Source organism: Kwoniella newhampshirensis, chromosome 3 (assembly GCF_039105145.1).
Source record: "Kwoniella newhampshirensis strain CBS 13917 chromosome 3, whole genome shotgun sequence".
Taxonomy (NCBI): Eukaryota; Fungi; Basidiomycota; class Tremellomycetes; order Tremellales; family Cryptococcaceae; genus Kwoniella; species Kwoniella newhampshirensis.
This window is the reverse complement of record NC_089957.1, coordinates 59,810-75,683: the sequence shown is the minus strand read 5'-3', so window position 1 is coordinate 75,683 and position 15,874 is coordinate 59,810. Positions and strand designations below refer to the sequence as shown.

The 15,874-nt window shown below is 49.9% G+C and overlaps 6 protein-coding genes across 6 annotated transcripts; 3 read left to right on the top strand and 3 right to left on the bottom strand.

Moving 5' to 3' along the window:
• Nucleotides 1-1,559: 1,559 nt before the first annotated feature.
• Nucleotides 1,560-3,241, top strand: IAR55_001382 (uncharacterized protein; the record flags this gene model as incomplete). The annotated part of the gene is made up of 3 exons (XM_066944509.1): nt 1,560-1,589; nt 1,685-2,858; nt 2,922-3,241. 3 exons carry the CDS (start codon nt 1,560-1,562, stop codon nt 3,239-3,241), a joined length of 1,524 nt encoding a protein of 507 aa, XP_066804432.1.
• A 272-nt stretch (nt 3,242-3,513) lies between these two features.
• On the bottom strand, nt 3,514-4,956 carry IAR55_001381 (uncharacterized protein; the record flags this gene model as incomplete). The annotated part of the gene is made up of 4 exons (XM_066944508.1): nt 3,514-3,994; nt 4,158-4,245; nt 4,345-4,453; nt 4,645-4,956. The coding sequence occupies 4 exons, from the start codon at nt 4,954-4,956 to the stop codon at nt 3,514-3,516; spliced, it is 990 nt and encodes a 329-aa protein (XP_066804431.1).
• An 818-nt stretch (nt 4,957-5,774) lies between these two features.
• Nucleotides 5,775-7,280, top strand: IAR55_001380 (uncharacterized protein; the record flags this gene model as incomplete). The annotated part of the gene is made up of 7 exons (XM_066944507.1): nt 5,775-5,914; nt 6,061-6,125; nt 6,204-6,291; nt 6,381-6,540; nt 6,604-6,654; nt 6,773-6,910; nt 7,008-7,280. The coding sequence occupies 7 exons, from the start codon at nt 5,775-5,777 to the stop codon at nt 7,278-7,280; spliced, it is 915 nt and encodes a 304-aa protein (XP_066804430.1).
• Nucleotides 7,281-8,903: 1,623 nt separating this feature from the next.
• IAR55_001379 (uncharacterized protein) lies at nt 8,904-11,406 on the bottom strand (the record flags this gene model as incomplete). The annotated part of the gene is made up of 10 exons (XM_066944506.1): nt 8,904-9,163; nt 9,239-9,419; nt 9,503-9,678; nt 9,774-9,943; nt 10,002-10,096; nt 10,152-10,503; nt 10,581-10,641; nt 10,711-11,071; nt 11,148-11,232; nt 11,306-11,406. The coding sequence occupies 10 exons, from the start codon at nt 11,404-11,406 to the stop codon at nt 8,904-8,906; spliced, it is 1,842 nt and encodes a 613-aa protein (XP_066804429.1).
• Nucleotides 11,407-12,048: 642 nt separating this feature from the next.
• On the top strand, nt 12,049-14,285 carry IAR55_001378 (uncharacterized protein; the record flags this gene model as incomplete). Its single annotated transcript, XM_066944505.1, has 13 exons — nt 12,049-12,195; nt 12,269-12,293; nt 12,352-12,374; nt 12,437-12,536; nt 12,607-12,645; nt 12,711-12,926; nt 12,996-13,056; nt 13,119-13,331; nt 13,398-13,441; nt 13,509-13,859; nt 13,927-14,007; nt 14,071-14,108; nt 14,175-14,285. The coding sequence occupies 13 exons, from the start codon at nt 12,049-12,051 to the stop codon at nt 14,283-14,285; spliced, it is 1,449 nt and encodes a 482-aa protein (XP_066804428.1).
• Nucleotides 14,286-14,567: 282 nt separating this feature from the next.
• On the bottom strand, nt 14,568-15,274 carry IAR55_001377 (uncharacterized protein; the record flags this gene model as incomplete). Its single annotated transcript, XM_066944504.1, has 5 exons — nt 14,568-14,645; nt 14,720-14,737; nt 14,825-14,953; nt 15,089-15,162; nt 15,223-15,274. 5 exons carry the CDS (start codon nt 15,272-15,274, stop codon nt 14,568-14,570), a joined length of 351 nt encoding a protein of 116 aa, XP_066804427.1.
• Between the last annotated feature and the right edge of the window lie 600 nt (nt 15,275-15,874).

Here is a 15,874-nt window from a genome sequence, read left to right as displayed (position 1 = left end):
ATGATTGACTGTGTATACGGTATCGGTTTGTGGGGAATGATTTGTAGATCGACAAAAGAGAGTCGGAAAGCCAAAGCCCAGTGCGGTGCTCTTGAAAAGGGGAACGGGCGATGTGTGCATCCAGTTTGTGAACGTACTCTGCAGGTCGAGAAAAATGCCGTCACCCAATGTCGTTGTACGAACGTAAGCTTTTGTCTGACCTGGATGGGTGTGATTGTGGTTGTGGTCGGTGGTCGGTTTCGATTTCGACGCGGATGTACGTCTCTACGGTATTGGAACAGACCGAAAGGGATGGTGATGTGATGCTCGCTTGCTATGCAGCTGACCGAGCAAGTGGCTGTTTGGAGGTATACCAAGTATACCAAGGGGTCTCGTGATGGAGCAGATGGAGTTTCCGAGTTTCTGCTTCGCCAGTTTGTGTTTACGATCAACGACGCAGCAAAAATCAAGACGACGAGGTGGTCAAGATTATTGCAATTGACACAAGATCCCTTCTCTCATCCCCATCTGGTAGTCCGTCTACCCGTCTTTGCCTGTCTCTCTGTCTGTGTGTTCTGACGGTTACTGATCTGGTCAGGTCAAGGGCATAGCTGTTCCCTCGAGGAGGGCCCGCGGTCGTGGCTCTGTGATCACTCGGTTGGACTCGCTTTCACTCTACCTGCCTCCTGGTGGGTCTGTCTGCTTCTGCCCTGTAACTTGTATGTAACCCCCCTTCCCCGTGCTGTTGCTCATCGCTTCTCTGGTGAGAACCTCTGGCCCCCTGACAGACTGGGCTTTATGCCTCGGGTGCCTGGAAGGCCTATCACCGGAACATAGGAATCCAGGGTCTGAAAACCTATATGCTGCTCGAGAACGGGGGAACGAGGGCGAGAACGGGGGATGTGTCGGTGGATGTATCAACTCTTTAGTCCGTTTATAGCGCTGCTACTAATGACTACTGGCTATTAACTAGTAGTCACATTAGAGATGATTAATCATAATCACAACTTATATGTATAGATCTTCGATATTCAAATCATTTTGCAGGGGGCTTCGGAGGCTTCGGTTCCAACAATCCGCCAGACACGTGGATTCATCACCGAAAATGCCGCACAGCCACCGAGGGTCTTGACATAAGTTACCTACTACGATGACTACCGGTGTGTACGATTCGCTGGATCGCTGGAATCTTGATGTCGGTGTGCGCCTCATGCAGTGCGATCGGTCGTCAACCTTGAGATTTGCTTGCGCTTTATGGATCCGCCTTTCCTTTCAGCGCAACAGGTCGAGTGGTCATCTACTGCATCTGCTTTCTGACTTCTGCTATGACTCGTGTACTAGTCGACCATGCGGGGGTGGGGAAGCGGCGATCTACTCACCCGGTCATGGCATTGGTGGACCGTGCACTGACCTCAAAAGACACACCCACACTCACGCACGCACTCCTTGGCACTCGTTGGCATGGACGGCCACTGGATATATACAGTCATCGCTTTTCAGTTCTGAACTACCACTTTCAACATCGTAGGAGCCTTGGGAGGAGACTCATTGAGCTTCGCACGGCCAAAACCACACCGAAAATGATCGAAGCAGGCAAGATCGATACCAAAGTAAGTTTGCAGGGTTTAATCCTTGCTCTTGGCCGGTTACCGAGGTCTTGAATCATAGGGGGGATGTTGATTGATGTCTATTGTCACACTCTCAGCCCACCACTCCCCGTCTCGAAGGACATGACCACATCTTTAAGCTCATACTCACTTTCTCTGACACCAATGCTCTCGTCAACTGTCTCCGAGTGAGCAAGACCACCCACTTCCTCGCCGCACAGACCCTCTACCACTCCATCGAACTGAACGCTACAACCTTCAACGGCATTCTCCATGGTACCGCTCAATCCAACAGCGAATCCAATCCTTTCGGCAAAAAAGCTTCCCTTTCGCACGTCAAATGCCTGACTATCGGACTGCACATGCCCGAGCAATGTCCCACCGACTTGTCGAGTACGATGCCAAATGTTCACACACTCCGAATTGCGCCTTCCTGGAGAGAATTCGATGCCCATCTGTCCTATTGCGCATCTGCCTCTGCTTCTGACGGCTCGCACATGGTCTGCAATCTCCTTCGATCGCTCACTCCCTCAAAGTTGGTCCTCCGAAACCTCACTCCCCAATGCGGCCGATTTATCCCTTTCCAATCTTTGCACGGCAACTCAAACGATTTCAACTCCAAACTCGAACAAGTCACCTACTTCCTTCCGTCGGTATACAGTATCAATCCCATTCCGAAATGGTCTGACAGTCCTGTTTTGGTCAACGGTATCTCTCAGAGTTTCGCAGCGGTCCCCAAGCTCAAGCTCGTCTTCTTCCCAAGCCTTCCGACTTCGTTGGATAAACCCCACATTCGGTCTTGTATTGCCCCGTGCTGCATGAACGATACCGACGGACCGGTGATGGTCCACGATATCTTCCCATTCCTTCGTCAGATCGTCTCGTCCAAAGCACACGATTGCAATCACAAGGAGATTGAAATATACGGACTGGAGAAGATCAGGTTGTTCATGAACGATCAACAGATCAGTCTCTGGCGTTACGGAAAATCGCCAAGGGCCGAGCCTACACAGGAAGACATGTATCAGCTTGTGGTCGGATCCGTCAAAGCAAGTGTTAAGTATGCCAGAATCAAATTTGGTACTATTGAAGAGTACATGGACAATGAGGCGGCTAGGCAGGGCGAGGTGGACAATGGAGAAGAGGCAACTCTGAGGAGGGCGGAAGATAAGACAGCAGAAAATGAAGAGCAGATTAAGGGAGATCTGTTGAAGACTTTCGACCGTCTCTTTGATAACGGTCTGACCATCAAGTTTGATGAGAGCTCCTTGGGTACGTACTGGATTGTCCACACTTGCAAGTACGACTGTTTTGTACTGACCAATATGGTGACAGGGAGCCCTCGAATCGAATCGGTCACCAGGATTAAACCAGAAGGTCATCGCTACAACCCTCAAAGATCTAGCAAGCCTGCCACTCCTGAAGACACGCCGAACGTCACTTGCACCCGCAACAACAACGGCGACCCGGGCCCCTCCACTAGCAAGAACCGCAGTCGACGTCAGAAAACTCCTGACCCGGCACTGGCAGACCATCTCAAAAACGTCAAAGATATGATCATGAAAATGAGAAGTACCTCGGGTGATGCTGGGTGGCAATTTGTTGGCGTCGGCCAGGACGGCAAGCTTCATCACCGCAAGCTGGACACAGATTAAGGGATGGTTCTTGGAACCGTGAGCAATTTAGCAAGAGTGATTCTGGAGTCGTTAGACAGAGAGTGAGCCAGGAAAGGAAGCGGCTATGAGGACGTTCAACATAAGTTATACGTATGAAATCGTGAAATGGCAAGCCCAGCCAGTAGACGTCGAAGGATTCTGTATATAGCATTCACCATCATGCAGTTCATGTTCATAACACAGGGGGTCCCACTCGTAGAGAGGACACAGTGTTCAAGAAGCTCACACCAGACTCCAAACATTCGAGCTTATCACACCGTTAAATCGCTCTTCCGATTATTGTCCAGCTCTTCGTCGTCCATTCCCGGTTCCCAATAATGCCCCTCATCTTTCCAGTCCAGCATTTTCTCCGCTTTACTCGTATCGAACAACCCCTCATTCCCCCTCAACCCCAGCTTTTCCACCTCCGCTTTCAACTCCGGATAAGTGTCCTTGACCAGATCCTCTGTCCTACTCTTCGGCTTGCAAATGGTCCGTGCAACAATGAAAAAGGTCTCATGACTCCCCTCCGGGAACATATCCGTAGGAGCAATCAGGGCTTTCAGACAAGCCGAAGAGACGGCAGAAGAAGAGACCCATCCCCAAAAATCTTTGGGATTGGCTCCGTCGAAGGTTCCCAGGAGAGAGGCACGGGTACAGAGTGAAGGAGGGACGACTCCGTGGAATCGGAGAGTGGCGACTCGGAGAGCGGGGTGGGTACGCACGAAAGAGTCAGCTTGGAGCTCGCACATGCTATGAATGGGAATCGGTTGAGGGACAGATCATCATCGTCAGAGATGTGTGGATAGAGCGAGTATTTGGAACACGACGAGGGGAACGATAGTTTGAAGTGCATCGGGGTCAGCGTCTTACCTTTTCAGGGAGACAAATCCGTGAGGAAGCAACCCCAACTCACTACTTGCAGAGGGAGTACGCATCTTCAGGTCGACAAGGATGTTTCTCGTCCAAAGGGAGATAGTAGAAGGTCGGTCGCTTGCAGTAGACTTCGGGTGGATGGTTGGTCAGTATCACAGTCTCAAACTATACATCATACCGAACGAACGAAGGGGGTCTCGAGGGATATCGACTGCACTTGAACTTACTCATTCCGATGGCGTTCACGCTGGATGCCAAGACCACCCGGTTGATTTCCAGCTCGGCAGCGATACACAGCGTGTTGTAAGACATTGCGACGTTTGCATTGTGGATCTCCTGTGCAGACCAAACATCACAGAAGGTCAGCATTATCCCTGCCATCACTATTGTCCCGAGAACAGATCCCGCAGTCGACAACCATTTCCCTCGAACTCGACATCCATCCGGCAGCATTACCTCGTCTCAAAGCGAACCCAAGGTCTCATCGACAGACCCAAAATTCCCGACGCTAAAGACCACCCACTCACCCACTGGGTCTTTGGATTTTTCTCGGTATGATAGATGGCCGCAAGATGAACGAGCCCCTCCGCACCTCGACAGGCATCTCTATACTCCTCATACTTCTCCGTCCTCACCACCTTATAAGTATACCTCTCAGTCTCGGTCGGATGGAACTTGCTTTCAAGAGCATGGTGAAGGTGGTTCTCAATAGGGACCACATCAATCGCGATGACGGTGAGTCCCTGTGATAGAAGATAGGCACATAGGTGGGAGCCTACAAGCCCTGCTGAGCCGGTCACTGCTATAGTGAGTGGTTTGGTTATGGCCTGGGTGGTCATTGTAAGTGATGAGCGGCAATGTCAGCCAAGCACGAGGGTATGAGTATACTGTTGCAGTGGCAGTGAATGGTCAGTCTTAATCGGTGGGCGATAGTAACAATCTATCTGGGAGACGGGGTCTCTCCAGCTCCTTCCCAGACAACAAAGGAAGTTTTCAACCACACAACGGCTCCTATGCCACTTCTCGTTCCCCAATCCCTAACTCCATCACTACGCATCATCACTTGCGCAACTCCTCCTTTCATTCTCCTCTGACCAGTGGTGTGTGCGGTACGGCTAAGCCAAGAGACATATCAGAAATGGGACGAAGTGTCAGTGGTATTGTGGCGGCTGTTGACAAGACCGATAAGTGGTCACGAAGAAGGCAGAGGGGATCGATCATGAGCCTGATTCAAGGAGGACCGATGTCGATGGTATCACAGCGATGACCTTTTGCAGCTCATGTGAGCCTCCATTGATGACCTGAGGGTGTTAGGAGCGCATGATCACCTACTTGAGATTGTCAGCATAACCCCGGTAATCGTTCAATCGCTTCTCGGCGAAAAAGGCGAGATACGCGACACGGAGCCCCCCTTTCTCTCCAACCCTGTTTATGATGACGGAAATTGCTATGATGACACCACTACGCCTTGCTTTAACACACATATACTGACAACCATTCTCAGAGGACGACGTGTACAAAAGACCCTCCCTGTTGGTCCACTATAGAGCACAAGATCACACACAGAGCGCGCATCATTTTATCACACTAAAGGTGTATTGTATTTCTCTTCGGTCGGAACTACATCCAATCCGAACTGGACCGAATCACGAAAACGATGTCTTCGTTCGAGGGATTCACGAATCATACAGTGAAAGTTCACAGCGCAGTCCTGAGCAAGGATCTGAATATCTGGTGTAGGAAGAAAGGGGAGGGGGAAGGGTTATTGCTGTTACACGGTTATCCTCAAACCTCACAGTATGTGTCTGGCCGTCCTCCTGTCAATCTGGCGATATCGTTGTACATTTCTATCAGAGCTTGCAGGAGTTGATGGAGAGGAATCGCTCGACCTCGAAGTCTAATGTACAACAGCTGACAAGATATACAACCCTTCCACCCAACAGTATATGGAACAAGATCGCGAAGCAATTGGCGGAGAGATACACTGTCGTAGCAGCCGACCTGAGGGGTATGCTAGCCCGATTTTCGAGATCAGATGAGCTCCATAAGGTGGACCTTGTGGACTGACGGCACCCCCTTGCTCTAGGATATGGGAGATCTTCGAAACCTCCTGGATCGGACAGTCATGAGGAGTACTCCAAGCGCGAGATGGCTTCGGACCAAGTTCAGGTGATGTGAGTGGACATTATTCGAAGATCACTTCAGCAAAAACAATCTGCAGCATGACACTAACATCTGTCATTTGAAACTTGATTGCTTGCAGGAAACATTTTGGCTTTGACACATTCTCAATAGTAGGCCACGATCGTGGCGGTCGAGTGGCTCATCGATTAGCGTTGGACAACCCGGATGAGGTCAAGAGATTGATGGTGCTAGATATCGCACCGACGTTATTCATGTACGACAACACCAATATGGACTTTGTGAGTTCGATCCGTTTCTCTTACTTAAGTGCTTAGGGTGAATGCTGACATAACGATCAATAGGCCAAAGGATACTGGCATTGGTTCTTCCTTATACAACCTGCTCCAGGACCGGTGAGTGCTACAATACCTAGTTGACTATTCATGTCGTACTTCGATCCAACATCAAGCGAGACCTTAGAAGAGCAAGATAACATATCATTGATCTGGGATGTCTCTGTGATGATTGCAGGAAAAGATGATACTCGCAGGACCTGAAGAGTTCTGGGCGACCGCGGCGGCCCGATGGTCTCATAAAGGTGTAGATTGGTCCGAAGAGGACAAGGAAGAGTACAAGTCGAATTTCTTTCGACCAGATTCTGTGCATGCAGTGAGTCTTCTCTTCCAGATGTGTTCCACACTAGATCGACTACTGTACTCGTGTACCGCACATTACAATGCTGATCATATCGATCTTTGGACCGCAGACATGCGAAGACTATCGGGCAGCAGCATCTATCGATCTGGAGCACGATCGCGCTGACCAAGCGGCCGGACGAAAGCTCTCCACACCGAAATTTAGGGTGTTGTGGGGGAGTAATGGGGTGATAGCGAAATACGGCGATGTACCAGGTGTATGGCGGAAGTATTGTGAGGAAGGTAAAGTGGATGTGAGGGGAAAAGGATTGAACTGTGGGCATTATATTCCGGAGGAGAAGGCGGAGGAGCTATTAGCGGAGTTATATGAGTTCATGAGTTGATATAGTACAAATGAGTTCTGTTATGGTCAGAATCTGAAGTCCTCGCATATCTGCATGCGTAAGAGATGGTCGGGAATGTGTCCTACAGAAAGGTATCTCGTTCTGCTCAGACTGGATTCGCTACGACAATCAATGCAAGATTCACCTTCTGTTCTCTTTGCATGCAGACATATATCATTCCCCATCCTTGGAGGACGACTTACTTGTATTGATCCCATAATTCCATGCGATGCGCTGTGGACGGAACATAAGTTACCTCGCATTGATCGTTTCGACACTCTCAACATCATCAAGAGAAAGTATGAGCACTCACCCTCAACGAGTGAAGAGAATCTGGGTAGTAGAATTCCGGATCGAACTCAGGTTGCGGGAAAGAGCAATACGAGTCTCCTTCGACCGAGGTCAGGACTGATCCGGTAGTGTGAGATCGCCTGGGCTTCTCTCTCGTCGATCGTGTCTTGCCTCTGCTTTTGCCTTTCTTGGTCCTGTTTTTGGTGTTGGTGGCGATGGGACCAGAACAATCGGTGGTGTATGCACGTCGAAGTCGGTTGTCACTTTGTGCAGTGGCGATATCAGTACTGTATGGCCAAGAGGTGTTAGATCTAGGGGACTTGGGAGGTTCGACACTTGCGTTCGTCATGGTTCCGATTGAGGAGCTGTAGTCATGCGACGACGTGACCGTAGTAGGCGATGTGGTCGGGTCGTCCGAGTGGCGCAATGAAATGATGTCTCTGGAGACAGAGTGAGGCATGGTGTTGTGTGATCTGTGCGAGTGTTCTTGTGTATGTATCTTGATTGTTGTTGGACGTCTGTTGCAGTCGTAGTGGATTTAGCTTTTCTGAATTCCTGCTTTTCGAAGAAGATAGGTCTGATTTCGTTTGCTCACTGGACAGGAAGACGTCAACGTCTACCTGACTGATTATTCAACTTATCGTAACTTACTGTGGAGGAGAAGACAAAAACGGTGAATTACTGAGCTTCTTGTCCTTTTTCGAATCCCAGCGCTCGATTGGGTTCTCCGAGTCTCCTCGGAGAAGGACTCACAATTCTCAAGACAGTGGGCGTACGCTGGAGAAGGCTTTGTACAATACTATGACATGACTCGAACAGAGATGAGGGGGCGTGAGAAGATCGACGACACTCAAAGTTGAGCTTGCGAGGTCAGTCCAGCCAAGCTTCCACGACAATGACGACGATGACTCAGTAGGGGGTACTCCGAAACCTTTGGGCTCATTTTTCCTTTGAGGGCTGCATACACGTCGTCACCTGTAAAGGCAAAGGAGGCACCACTGTTGGTGTCCGTGTGACACCCCTCACGTCTTCTTCGATATGTGTGGGCTGCATCATCGTTGAAATTGACGCGAGGGTCGGGCTGAATATTCTTCCTTCTGTAGAAAAAAAAAAAAAGCTACGTTCCCCTATCTGAGGTATCCAGGGCCTTGCACTAATGATGCAAGAGTGCTCAACGCGATTAAACCTTTACCTCGCAGCTTCGAGCGATGAACACCTTGACAGTATACAAGACGTCACTTGCATCAATGTACAACATCGCATGACTTTGCGAGCCTACAGCGAGGAAGGGCGGTGGGGACAAGGGGTCCATGTTCCCGCCCTCGCTCCCCATCAATAATTCATCAACCCACTCGCCAAAGCCTCTTCCACAGTAGGCGCCTTCGGCGTCACCTTGTTCCCACTGACCGCCACTTCCCGAAGCACCGCCACCATATCTGCCACCTTCTGTCTGTACGGTCGAGCACGTCCGGCCTCGTCCGCTTTTGGAGTTGCCCAATCATGCACTATCTGATAGGCGCTGTCCAGATAGACAAGGGCGATGGGGTCACTCGATTTCTGATACGCTCGCAGTTGAACCAGGGCGCAACACACTGAAATCACATGATTAGATCAATCATCATCTGTCGTGATGTACACGGAGTAACGAGTAACTGTATCACACTCACCGAGAGGATAGATGGTGATCGCCCATATATCAAGGTAGAATTGACCCATGGAGGTGACGAGCCAGTCTATCGCTTGTTGAGATTTCCTTACGAGGTCTGGCCAACGAGAGCTGTCTGGACGGAAAGAGATATGGTTGGGAATCGGTCGAGACGGCCACATGAAGGCTCGCAAGAAGGTGAACTGTTTATCAAAGGGTCAGACTTTGTGCGGACCAATTTGCGCATCGGGTACCCAAGGCTGGGTCGCAGAAAGGAACTGCTCACCTCCGTTGCCACAGAGAGCAAGTTGAACATCGGATCTGCTTGAGGCATCTCGATTCTCGTGCTGTAAGCCCAAGTTGTCGGTAGTTCCCTATACCAGCTATCCACATCCCGTTGAAGACGGTAAAAGTTCAAGTCGTCTGCACGATCCAAACCCGAGGGCGTGCTGGTCAAGCGTACTGATAGGGAAAGTCATCAGCGAGACCAATCTACGACGGATCAAATAACACTGAGTTTGCGCTGTGATGCATGGCAGAAAGACATAATTACTCACGTATACGACCCAGAAGGATACTCAGCTTCGTGAGCTCGTGGAAGAACCCAAAGCATGGCGGTCCCTCAGAATGTTCCTCATCAGCATAATGGTCCGGATATGTGAACGGCAGTGGGGTATCGCAATCGTCTAGGTTGATCGACATGACTTGACCTAATCGGAGCGCCAACCTGAAACAGTTTTCTCTATTCATCAGACTGTGACAACGATTGCGTCATGGCAACTCACCATCTGTCGGTGATGATGCAGCCTCCCCAGACCCGCCAGCGTCGATGGAGCTGAGCGATGGGTACTACATTGGAAGACACATTCCGATGCAAGGCCTATCTCACCATGATTGAGCTCGTAAATATGTCCATCTGGACAAGACAGACTTACAAGCTCAGTGGCCATTCTTATTCCTACTCCTGCTCTTTGCCACGTCATACTGATAGCCGATGACCCCTCGTTGGAATGCAGTTCCATATTCATACTCAACAACAACAACACCTGTGCATGGGGGAGGCTCGATAGCTTGCTGACCGCAGCGATCTGTCCGCCTTCTAGGTATTCATGAAGCGCCGAGAGCAGAGACCGGCGAATGGTGGACGGAACATCTCGAGACAGGGAGGCTAAAGTGCAATGTATCAGACGGACGACGGGTGGAAGTGGACTGGGAGGTGTTGAATTGGCATGCCAAACGGAGAAGCGTTGCCACCAGATATCGGGTGGTTTGTCGGTGATGAAAGCGCTGGAAGAGGGAGAGGTCTTCGTGAGCATTCGAGATCGCATGATGATCAATGACGATATGGATGTCGTAGGACGTACCTTTCGGTAGCCGAGACCACTGGAAATAGTGTTATGACTCGCTGGAGACAGGTGTCGTAGACTGCGGCATCACATTATCAATATCAGCTTATACCTCGCCAGAACATTCTATCCTTCCAATTTCACTCACGCGAATCCATGACTGTCTCCGAGCCCAACTCCATTGACAAGCGTGATTGTAGATGACTGAACCTCGAATATCTCGTTTCACCGCGTTTCGTCGACGTCGACGTGGTAGAGGCTGATGGCAAGCTATCGTCCCTGCCGACCAGTAGACCCAGCCCATCCAAACGGTCCAACGAGTCCCAATAATGATCATATTGGGTGTCCAGCTTTTCTAGCTTTCTCTTGATGATCGGATGACTCGACGAACATGCTGTATAAACCAGCTGAGTGACACTCGTCGCGCCCAGATACCCCGGTTCGAGACCTTGTGATTCTTCTACACCTTCATTGATACCGCCTGGCAAGGTCGACATTCGTCTCTTGTCCTGTCATACCGAAGACATGTATTGTGGTAAGAATAATGCAGTCTCAAATTGTCAGGAGGTAGAGAGATGGATTTACCGGTGGAGCAGGTGCAATCTTGATACACTCAAATCCATATTCGATGCAATGCTTGCATTCCCCGTCCAATGTGACATACTCGCATCTGCACACAGTTCCAATACGACATCGATCAGTGTCCACACAAGGTCGTGCTCTATGCTTGACATGAAACTCACCTTATCCGATGTGCGCGACAATGATCACAAGCCCTCGCGGTCTTCTTCCGCTTGATCGGTCTTTGACCGTCACGGATAGTGGTCGCTACTGACTCATCCATGACGTTCCTTCTGAGAACCCGACGGGATGGATAGTGACTGGCTTCCTTTCACCGACTATGGAAGACGAATGAATTCAATGATAATGTATACTCTGATTCATGGTTGTCGGGATCTCTGGAAAGAGCAAGAAAGAGGGTTGTAATCACGGCTAACTCCTTCCTCCTGGATGGATATCGGAGATGTCCTCCAACGTTTCTTCTCCCTGTTCTTGTTTAGATAAGTTACCGGGTTCTCTGGATCGTATCGATGCCCTTCCATCTCAGGGTGTCTATCTATTCAAATGGTTTTAGTTCGATTCGTAAAGTGCTTAATTGTTCCTGATAGATGGCGTACGGCGACGGTGCGAGTCATATCGATCATTGCTTTGGATACAGCATGTATGAAAGAGGGGGTTTGCTTGACCCGAGACCCCATTGACGGGAAGACGAGAGAGCATGAGAAGAAAATAGACCGCCTTATCAGTAGCCCGGTGTCCTGTATAAAACTACGTCGGCGAGTCATGGACGTATCGGATACTTTATATATCAAAGAAGGTGGTGATGTGAGTCTGCATCCCCCCTCCTACAAACCATCACATTCAAAGGACGATCATAGTGGTCTCGCTCACGCTCTCTAATAGATTGCGTCAATAGACTGAAACCATGTCCAGCTCTCCGGAAAAGATGACAGACGAAAAAGATATCGTTGTCGTCGATGTCAACGATGTCGCCCACGGGGAAGAGATCGATCATGTCGCAGAGCGTAAGGTGCTGCGCAAGATCGATTGGAACTTGATCAGTATTTTTGGAGTAGGTAGAGACTCCACTTGGCAGTGTTTTGGCCCACGACTGTACTGACGTCAGACATCTGATATGGTAATAGGCGCTCTACATGATGTCTTTCCTTGGTATGTCGCCCTTGTTCTTGCCTCACTTTGTGTTCAAGAACTGACTGAACGTTCACAGACCGAGCCAATATCGGTAACGCAGTACGTCCCCGATGTGAGAAAAGCAAACCTGGATGTCATTGATAGATGAGGTGATCGTACAGAGACTGACCACCTTCACACACGATCTGGGATTGGTGGGCAATCAGTTCGGAGCGGCCACTTCGGTGGTGTATGCTACTTATGTAGTCTTCGAGCCAATTTGTCAGTGTCCTTCATTGCTTCGTGGAGGGTTATGGTCACAAGCAAGCTCACAACTCCTTTGCGTCCTCAGGGACCACTTTACTGAAGATCATCACACCTCGTTATCTCCGTACGTACGATCACCGTACATCCATGCACCATGAGAATGCCGTACTGACTGAGTCTGATATGCAGTGACCGCCTCCACCATCTGTTGGTCCGCAATCACCATCGGGACAGCTTTCGTCAAGAACTTTGATCAGCTCGTCGCATGTCGAGTCTTGCTCGGCGCTTTCGAAGCTGGTGTGATCCCTTGTTCGACATTGTATCTCACCATGACCTATAATCGAGACGAATATGTCTCGAGACAGACTGTCGTCTTCACCTTCTCTGCCATTTCTAGTGGTTTCGGTGAGTCCCCATTCCTCAAATCATATCGAACAGCTCGTATGGTACTAAGCTGAGTGGGATGTCTACCAGGTGGTCTATTGGCCTACGGCTTGTCTCACATCCACGGCAAATTAGCAGGATGGCAATGGCTGTGAGTTGGCTAGACACGTTGCTCATTAGCACAGACTAACCTTGCTGTCTTGCGATACCCAGATACCTCGTTGAGGGTCTGATGTCCGCATGTCTTGTCCCCATCGCATGGTGGCGCATCCCCAACGAGGTGACCGAAGCTAAATGGCTCACACCGGAAGAAAGGGCTCTCATGAAAGCTCGTAAGGAGCGAAACCGAAGGATCTACAACGAGGACGAGGAGTTCTCATGGGCTGCCATCGTGTCGATCCTAAAGGATGTCAGGTTGTGGATCGCGTGAGTGGTCACAAGTCTCCTTCTTTAAGCTCTTTCAAAAGCTTACACGCTGCATTCTCATAACAGAGCAGTCAGCCACTTTGGTATCGACTCGACGCTATACTCCCTCAGTAAGTCTCATACATTCAATCACTGGATCTGGGATTGGACTGTCCAGCTTACTTGCCGACCTCACAGCCACTTTCATGCCCTCTCTGATTGCCGGCCTCGGTTTCACCTCCACGGTCGATGCCCAACTCTTGACAGTCCCAGTTTACGCCATCGCCGCCGTCTCATTCGCTCTTTGCGGACACTTCTCTGACAAATACAAAGTCCGAGCGCCGTTCATTGGCGGATCGCTGTGCATCGGATTGATAGGATATATCATGATCTTGGCAGCTCCTGAAGTAGGAGTAAGATATGCCGGTGTGTTCGTCACCAGTATCGCCTTGTACACTACCTCGTCGTTGAACGTGCTCTGGGCGGCCGATAATATTTCTGGTCATTATCGACGAGCTTTCGCAATGGGTTTCATCCAATTCATCGGAAGTGAGTACCACCCACTGGACAAGATTCACATTACTTTGGTATTGATTAATTCTTCCCTTTCCCCCAGACTCCTCTGGTGCTTGTGTTGGTTTCATCTTCACCCAACAGAGTGCTCCGCGATACAAGAAGGGTCTTTACTATGACATTGGTAAGTTTGATCAACCTGAACTAAGAGAGAGTTCCCGTCTGATGGCAACTTTCTCCTGTACAGCCATGACGGCGATGTCCATCATTCTCACTTTTGCTCTTGTAAGTCACCGCTACCACTGGCAACTCAGAGACCAGAGACCACACACTGACACGTCATGTTTGTAGTGGTACATCGCCAAGACCCGGAACGCTAAGAAACGAGAGCTCGTCGCTGCTGGTGCACCTGACCAACCAGAGTTGGGCGATGCCAATCCCCACTACACATATTTCCTTTAGTCTCAGCTACGCGTGCGTGTGTGTGGACCTCTGAGAAGATATCCTCGAGCTTGTTGAAAGACGTTGTAGAAAAAAGATGGAAGAACGGACTGAGCCAGCATGGCGGGGGTGAGGAACGCAGACTACCAGGGGTCCTTTAATGAACTTTCAGTTGTCAAAAAGGATACGGAAATGCTCGAGTTTCTGCAATGAATGACCAATATAGTGCCAATCACTTCGGAAAAGTTGTGTCACACGCGATGCATCTATATACTGTTTCTACTGACTTTGTGGAGTATGACTTTACACTTGAGCGATACATTCGATCTCGACAATAGCACCTCCTGGCAACTTGGCAGCTTGGACGCAAGTTCTAGCGGGCTATGAAAACGGTGTGGATAAGGTCAGTCCGGTCCAGCTCTCGGTAGCATGAAGTACGTGGAGACATCTCTCACCTTAGGGCTGGGTAAAGCCTGGATCGCAAAGAACGCCAGCAGATTTAGTCTCAGCGTATGTTCGAAGCGGAATCACAGCAGCGAACTTGACCTTGCCAAACTCACCGCTACGAAGGCCTCGTTCATCGCGTCAAAGTCGTCCATGTTCAAAAGGAAGATGTTGTATTTGACAACTTGGCTCTGTGATGATCCGCCTAGTTCAAGGACCTTTTTCAAGTTTGACAAAGCTTGTACCTTCGTTCGATCAAAACCGAGTGGATCAGTCTCGACATTCAATGAAGATAGGACGAGGCGGTACGATGCGGTACACGATGACCCAGGTCAGGGAGCGCAGGAGGTTGGGGGTCGGAGACTCGATTCGTTACTCACTGTTGCAGCTTTGATCTCTCCCTTTCCAATCTGACCTGAACAGAAGAGAAGACCTGGGACCTTGACCGCGGGGGCTAGACAAATCACACCTGATCAGTCTAGCACTTCGAAGCAGTGTCAAGGGAAGGACTCACAGTTGTGAGGCTTGGAAGGGAACTCTTCGTTGCTGAGGATTTCGAGAGACATGACGACGGTTTTCGAGGGCTTTGCAGGTGAGTGCGCAGATCAGTCGCTAAGATGTGATGTAGATCTGGTCGAAGTGAGTGCGTTTGAACAAGTAGTTGCTGACTTGGTCGTAGCTGGTCGGGATCTGTACGCCGTACATCAGACTGAGACGGCTTTGTCCGACCACTAGGCGATTCGGGTTCTCGGGACCAACCCTTTCACGATCTTCCGCGGCGGCTGCGACCTCACTTGCATGCCTAGCTTAGCTTGATGGGGTCATGGAAGCGCTTCGAAATGTGTCGGGGCCGAATGAAAAGTGGCATCACTGCTACTACCGCCGTGCGCGAAAGAAGACATCATCACTCGATTCAGTACCGTCGAATCAAAACCGGATCAACGGCCACTTCATCATTGTATTCGTCATTTCGGGAAACAAGTTGCTTGTCGAATTCTTCACTTCGGTCGAGCGCCTTTGTTTTGGTCATGTATATGTATTCTTACGATATGATGCCCATACTCACGTGAAATGGGCGCTGGCGCTCAGGTCAGTCGTGTAAACTCGGAAGAAACTACTGTAGTCAGTTGTCCCCCCCAGCATTCTGACGTCGAGGTACCATCCGT